This window comes from Oryza glaberrima, chromosome 8 (genome assembly GCF_000147395.1).
Source record: "Oryza glaberrima chromosome 8, OglaRS2, whole genome shotgun sequence".
Taxonomy (NCBI): domain Eukaryota; kingdom Viridiplantae; phylum Streptophyta; class Magnoliopsida; order Poales; family Poaceae; genus Oryza; species Oryza glaberrima.
In genome coordinates this window covers 9,524,377-9,531,829 of record NC_068333.1, presented here as the reverse complement: position 1 = coordinate 9,531,829, position 7,453 = coordinate 9,524,377, and the positions used below count along the sequence as shown (strand labels likewise).

Here is a 7,453-nt window from a genome sequence, read left to right as displayed (position 1 = left end):
CTATCGGCGGGGTGTCTCAGCATCCCGTCCTGTTGACGCTCTTCAGCGTGCCATCGCATCATTCTAGCATTCCCATTGTTCCTGAACAAACGCCTTAGCCGTGGTATTATAGGGAAATACCACATCACCTTAGCAGGAATTCTCTTCATCGTTAGCTGCCCATCAACTTCTCCTGGATCATCTCGTCTAATCTTGTATCGTAGTGCTTTGCAAACAGAGCATGCTTCTAGGTTCTCGTACTCCTCACCGCGATATAGGATACAATCATTCGGACATGCGTGAATCTTCTAAACTTCCAGTCCTAGAGGGCAGACTATCTTCTTAGCCTCGTACGTTGTCTCGGGCAATTTGTTTCCCTCCGGAATAATATTCTTGACAAGTTTCAATAAATCGCCAAATGCCTTGTCACTAACACCATTTTTTGCCTTCCATTGCAAGAACTCCAGAGTGGTATCCAACTTTTTGTGCCCCTGCTCGCAACCTGGGTACAACGACGTTCTGTGGTCCTCTAACATCTTGTCCAATTTATGGGCCCCCTTTTCACTTTCGCAATCCTCCTTGGCGTCCTGCAACATCTGACCAAGATCATCCGCAACGTTGTTACCATCAGCATCCCTTTCCTCCTCGCCCGTTTGATTTCCTTCAAATCCAGCGTACTGAGCAAAGTCCGGAATATTGTCGTCTTCCACTTCATCTTCTTCCATTTCAACACCTTGCTCTCCGTGGAATGTCCAACAATTATAGCGTGGCATGAACCCCAACTCAAACAAGTGGAAATGAATAGTCCTGGATGCAGAATACTCCTTCTGATTCTTACACTTATTGCATGGACAACAAATAAAACCCTTTTGCCTGTTAGCTTCAGCCACTCTCAAAAAATAATGCACGCCGTCAATAAACTCTTTGGACCGCCGGTCAGCGTACATCCATTGCCGATCCATCTACATGACATGAAAAAAAATCGTACATACATAATTTTTCGTACAATAATGACAGTCATACAATAATTATAAAATAATTACAAACTCTTTCAACAGTCACACAATAATGACATATCATTATTCATACAAAAATTATAAAATATTACACCAAATAATTATATATTTACTATTTAAAGTTTAAAACTAATATTAATGTGCTGTACTTATTTTAATTTTTCATTTTAGTTTGTTTTCTATTATTAAAGATTAACTTTCACTATATTTTCCTTCTCAACTATTTTATAAAACTTTCTTTAGCAAATAAACTAAATTTCTATATATTCTTTCTTCCCCACACAAATTTTCTCTCTCATCAACTAACAACAAAATTTTGGAGACAAAAAAGTGTGCAAAACATAGCTCCAAATGTAATATGAAAAAAAAACATTGGAGGATGAAGTTGCTAACCTTTTAGGCACCTCCGATTTGTATATAATCACCAAAATAAATTCACTAGACATTTTGGCATGACCTCCCCTCTTTTTTTGAAGAAATTTTGAAGCTTGCTCGGGCTGGAGGAGGAAGAAGACATATATATAGGGGTGGGACTTTAGTCCCGGTTGGTGTTATGAACCGGGGCTAAAAATCGCCGGGATCTTTAGTCCCGGTTGGTACTAAAGTTACGATCTTTAGTCCCGGTTGGTGGGGGGCCTGCCAAGACCTGACAGCATTTGAACCGGGACAAAAGATGATCTTTAGTCCCAGTTGTTATTACCAACCGGGACTAAAGATCAAATATGCCCGTTACCCTTTTTAACTGGGACTAAAGAGTCCCGGTTTTTGTTGCAACCGGGACTATTGTGGAATTAGCCCGACCGACGAAAAATGGTTTCTCCACCAGTGGTAGTTACAGATTCTGAAAAATGAACTAAGAAGCCAGAAGCTGAAGAAGTTGGGTTTCAGAGCTTTTCCAGATTCTCAAAAGCTGGCTACCAAATAGCTGCTTCTCAGAATCTAAGGCCTTGTTTGGGGGAGCTTCTCCCCGCTACAGTTTTTCCCAAAAGCTGCTTCTGCTAGAAGCTGCCCCAAACAGTCCACAGCTTGTGAGAATCTGTAGTTATAGATTCGGAAAAATAAACTAAGAAACCAAACTAAAAAGCCAGAAGCTAGAGAAGCTGAGTTTCAGAGCTTTTTTAGATTTTCATAAGCTGACTACTAAGCTACCAAACAGCTGCTTCTCCGAATCATCTTCCCAAACAGGCCTGAAGTCACGAAGGGGATCAAACGAGCGGAGAGAGACGTTCGCAATGGAACTTGACAGGCACGATCGGTTTCAGATTTGAGCAAAAGCGGTTAACCGTTCACAGTGTCAGACTCTGTAGCAATTTTCTTTCTTTCTTTCTTTATTTTAAAAACTATACAGTACGTTCACGGTGTCAGACTCTGTAGCAATTTTCTTTCTTTCTTTCTTTATTTTAAAAACTATACAGTAGTGCAAATCAGCATCAGCTGGAGCTATCAATCAAAGCAACCGATAATCCCGATTTGGTCACTAATCCCCAACTACCCTCTCACAAAACCACATCTTCAAGCGAGACCTACATTGGGCCCACCAACACCACATCACGGCATCACGCCATTTTTCACACCACAGCTGCTGCCCATGAATGCCCATTGCAAGCGAATCATTCATCAGACGACCAGCTACTTCCTCCGTAAAAATTTTCACAATAGTTAAGGAAAGTAAATAAAGGGTGGCTGTGATGGGTTAAGATGACAAGATATTAAATGGTTGTGATCGGCTGAAATAAGAAACGGTAACTACTCCCTCCATTCCTAAATATAAGAAATTTTATTTTGATTCAAATTTATTGTACTAGGATACGTCAAATTCAACTAAAATCTCTTATATTTAGAGACTGAGGAAGTATATTTTACGGACCGCGACAGTATAGACCGCGGCAGTATACCCATCAGATAAAAAAAACAATCAACATCAACAAAGAACAGAAGCATAAGAAAGTAAACCAGGAGAGGCAGTGAAACAGATGTACACAAACTGAAACAAAGAACAAAATGTATGTAAATATATTGTTCTTGCACTGTATCAGTTCCACATTGAAGTGAAGATTAAAACAGAGATGCCTTACACCGATCTGAAGGCAACAGCAGAGGGCACTGGGCAATGAGAGAGCCAGCAGAATAATAAGATATGATCAAGAGCAGTGCAATGAACAAGGCTGACTAGAAACTAACCTGACAAATTCAATGAAACCACCTAAGCCCACCTTATCATCTACTCATATAATATATAATCTAGAAAGAAAAGGCAAAGCCCTCCAGCTCTTGTCAACTGCTCTACTTACTGGCTTTGCCCTTTTTATGTACACAATTTTGGGTTTATTTTTTACCCGACGGAGCGCGGATATGTTAGCAAAAACTCCCACATTGATCTAGGTATGATGAACACTAGCAAAGACTCCCATTAGGACCAATCTTCGCAATTATCCACACATTCGTTGAGGTCGAAGAGAAGCACGCCATCGTCGTTACGGTTCATCGAATCCGCAAACTTTTCCCCCTGCGCAACATCAAGAGAAATTATCATCAGTATATATGGTCAAGCAAACGCAAGAAACTGCAAGACATAAAAATAGACAGGATTTGCAATAGTAGTAACTCCTAAAAGTAAGTGGTAACAGAAAGAAACAAAAATCCAATTCAAGAACACCATGACTGAAGCAGAAAAACTATTCATTTATTCATTCATTCAAGAATGGTTCGAATAGCTGCACTGGAACCAAACAAAGTAGCATTAAGGCTGTGTTTAGATCCAAAGTTTGGATCCAAACTTCATTCCTTTTCCATCAGATCAACCCGTCATTCACAGCATAAAGGCTGCAAAGCTACACTACTACAGTTCACAAGCAGGGGCAAGGTCTCTCTGCTCGTGAACTTGTTGTTTAGTGGCATTTCAAATACAGTATCTGACTTGTTGTTGCTATGTCCAAAACCTTAATCTTGTCTGATGCTCACTGAACAGAAGAGGCTTTGGGGGCCTCGTCAGAAATTCTCAGAAAAATTAAAAATGAGAGAGAAAGAAGGAATCACGATGACAAGGACATCACGTGACTGACCACGCCCTGACAAAACCCAATTAACCAATCGAGCTACTCCACTCCAACAACATGCCATGCCAATATGCCACTGCCATCATCATCAAGAATGCCGACATCTTCTCAACCAAAATCTCTCCCCTTAAGATGAAGTACTACCTCTCTATATCAAATTGCCGGTAATTAACCCTTAATCAATGCAGTAAAAAAATGTAAAAAGTGAATTATCTTCTGTTTGATTGATTTCGTTTTGTAAGAGAAGATCTAGAGATGCACGTGGTGGCATGCGACAACCGCCAGTGACGGAACCGGTGGGTGGGCCCCGGAGGTGTCAGGCAGGGGATCCAATGGCCGGCGGCCACGTCGCCGACCGCCGGGCCGCAACTTGCTCCCCTCCGGTTTGGTCACACCCGGGATCCTGGGCCCCACCTCCCAGCCACACAAAACTAATCCCGAAAAAGCCGAGCATACTACTAGTACACACCCAACTTCAAAATTATTTCAACTTTTATCTACAGAACGAGAAATAAAATAAATTATTTTACAAAAATAGACACTTTTTTACGTATTCCGCTCAAAAACAAAAATGATTTCATGTACCAAAAAAATATATACTAATACTAGAGAGAAAACGCTGACACGTGGGGCCCTTGCTTGGTCCACCGCGGCGGGCAGGGCATGGTGGGGCCCACGCGGGGGAACAGCAACAGAATCTCGGGGAAAGCGGGCGATCCATCCATCCTTCCAACCAAACCTTGCAAAGCAAGTCAGAAGAAGAAACCAACGGAAAGGCCTAGGCAAACACACACAAATTTTCCACGGTTTTTACTCCCCTTCCTACCAGGAAAATCAAACTAACTCGAACTCTGGTAGGAGGACACGAGGGAACACGTGGCTGGCGCACGTCTGACACCGTGGGCCCACCCGGTCCACGCGGAGGGCCCACCTCCCGAGGGGAAGGCAACGCGCGTGACGGCGACTCGGGAGCCGCTGCTACTACTACTACTCCAGTTCAACACGAAACCGCCTAGAAAATTTCCTTATAGTTTGATTTCGAAAGAAAAATTTAAGGGTTTGAGCAGGTTTATGACTTTATTCAATTATTATCCATAACTGAATTCTTCTAGAATTACAAAATACTCCGTATAGTAGAAGAAAAATCCATACATTTTTTTTAAGGAAGAGAAGGGCCCGATGGTGATAAAATGGGGGTAAATCCAACGACACCGGCCACCGCGGCCCGGTGCGCAGAATCCGCCGCCGTCTACAGCTGGCGCCGACGCGGCGGCCGCTACCCAAACGAACACCTTTTACGCCCCACGAGTCCGCATCGAATACCCAAACACAAACGAACGCGATATACTTTTTTTTCTTTTTTCAGGAAGAACTTTCTTCTCTTTTTTTTTGCCTATTATTACATATACACAAATCGTAACAGACAAGGAAAACTACCACTACTAAAATGATATAGTGAAAAAATAAAGGAAGAGCTTTTTTGAACGGACCTAAAAAATGCTTCATCTTGGCAAATAAGCTGAATTTACGGGTCCAAAGTAAATGTTTAAATTTCTGTTGAGATTAAACAGATAAACACTATGGTAGTACGACTATTTTTTTCTATAATAAGTGAACAAAAGAGGTGAAAAGCAAACGGATTTCGTCAGAAAAATCGTTGCAGGCACATCTCCCATACACAAATCAAATCAAGGTGGAATTTTAAGTCAAAAAAGGGAACTTGTCGTCTGATTTCCTAACAAAAAATCGTTGCGAGAATCATCACACAAGCAAGAACACAGATCACAAGCAAATCGCCCGAGGAAGGAACTTGAAGAGAAAAATAAAAGCGAATCGCACGAGGAAGGGACTGGAAGAAAGAAGATTTCAGGGCACAAGAAAGAGCTCAAGAGTTCTGAATCCAAACGGAAACAAAAGTAAAAGGGCCAAAAACAAATGGGGAAAAAAGTGGGGGGGGACTCACCTCTGCTTTAGCCGCTGCGGCGGTCTGAGCGCCGCCGCCGGCGACCAGGCACGGCCGCTTCTCCGGTGAGCTGCACCCCTCGTCGCCGCTCGACGAGGCGCCGCCGGATCCGCCCGCCCCCGGCGCCGCCTTCCGCTTCCGCGACGACTCGTCGCCGCTGGAGGACGCGCCGGATCCGGTGGTGGCGGCGTAGTCCAGAGGGGTCTCTGGGCTAGACGCCTCCATGGCCTCCTTCGCCGCCGCGAGGACCGTCTTGACGTGCGCCCTCTCGACGGGGCGAGGACGCGGACGCCGGTCGCCGCCGGCCGTGGAAGGGGCGGATCCGGCCGCCGCGACGTAGTACGGCGGCGACTCGGGCATCCGCGCCGCCGGCGTCGGCTCGGCCTTCACCACCGCGCGTGGCGGCAGAGGCCTCGCCACGCCATCCCGGCTGAAATTCGCGCCGGATCCCGCGCCGGCCCCGTACTCCGGCGGCGTCTCCGGCCCCCGCGCCGCCGTCGGCTCGTCCTTGACCTTCATCTTGAACAACATCTTCTTCCTCGCGGGGGGCGGGAGCGGGGCCGGAATCGACGCCGCCTTCTCCCCGCCGGAATCCCTCAGCTCCAGGCCACACACCAAAATGGCCGGCGGCGGTTTGGACTTGGAAGTCCGCTTCCGCCGGTCCTTCCATCCCGGCAACTTCTTCTCCTCAGCGGCGGCGCCCTTCTCATCCGGCCGCGGAACCCACTCCGGCCACCGCACCAGCCTCCTGTTCTGGAAGCTGACCAGAATCTCGGCGGCCGTCTCCACCGCGTCGTCCATCGGAAACGGAATCCACAACACCAGCCACCCGCACGCACGCACGCCGCCGGCCGCCGCAGATGGGAGACTGCTCCTCCTCTCCGCCGCGAAAGAGAGAGAAAGAGAGAGAGAGAGATTGGTGGTTTCTTGGAAAGGGAGAGGCGAGAGAGGCGAGAGAAGCATTTATAGGGAGGAGGAGGAGGAGGAAAAAAAAACCTGAAAGGGACGGGCGCTTCTCGGCCGCCGCGTAGACCGGGTTTTGGTAGACCTCGCACGCTGACATGTGGGCCCCACCCACCGTCTCTCACAGTCCGGCTCGGTGTAAAGGCATCGGGGATCCACTTCGCACTCGGGTTGGTAGACCCGCATCTCTTCCAGGTGGGCCCGGGTCTCTCGCCCTGTTGGAGTCTGATGCGGGTACGTCTCGTCTCGTCTTCGTCTGTGGATTGCGAGGAATTCTCGCTTTTGAGTTTGTACTGCTCCTGCGCCTACTCATTCAATGGCAGGTAGGCCCGGTACGTGATGCTTTTCTTTTTTTTTTTTTTGGAGAGAGAGGAAGGAAGGAAGTGGGAGTGCGGCTTATGGATCAATCTCCGGTAAGAAAGTGAAAATTATGGATTTGTCGCAACCGAAACATCAACTACGAAGATTAGCTATTT

General features: G+C 46.2%; 1 protein-coding gene across 1 annotated transcript; it reads right to left on the bottom strand.

The window, feature by feature from the left end:
• Positions 1–2,971: 2,971 nt before the first annotated feature.
• On the bottom strand, positions 2,972–6,936 carry LOC127783239 (uncharacterized). The gene is made up of 2 exons (XM_052310476.1): positions 6,015–6,936; positions 2,972–3,501 (listed from the first exon to the last, which is right to left on the bottom strand). Exons 1-2 carry the CDS (start codon positions 6,813–6,815, stop codon positions 3,406–3,408), a joined length of 897 nt encoding a protein of 298 aa, XP_052166436.1. The 5' UTR covers positions 6,816–6,936; the 3' UTR covers positions 2,972–3,405.
• Positions 6,937–7,453: the final 517 nt, after the last annotated feature.

What these genes read in the sequence shown, in the direction of transcription:
- LOC127783239 (XM_052310476.1), bottom strand. Translation starts at nt 6,815, where the DNA reads ATGGACGACGCGGTGGAGACGGCCGCCGAGATTCTGGTCAGCTTCCAG. An exon ending in CCGCAGCGGCTAAAGCAGAG is followed by an intron (nt 3,502 to 6,014) that starts GTGAGTCCCCCC and finishes GATGTTGCGCAG; the next exon opens with GGGGAAAAGTTTGCGGATTC.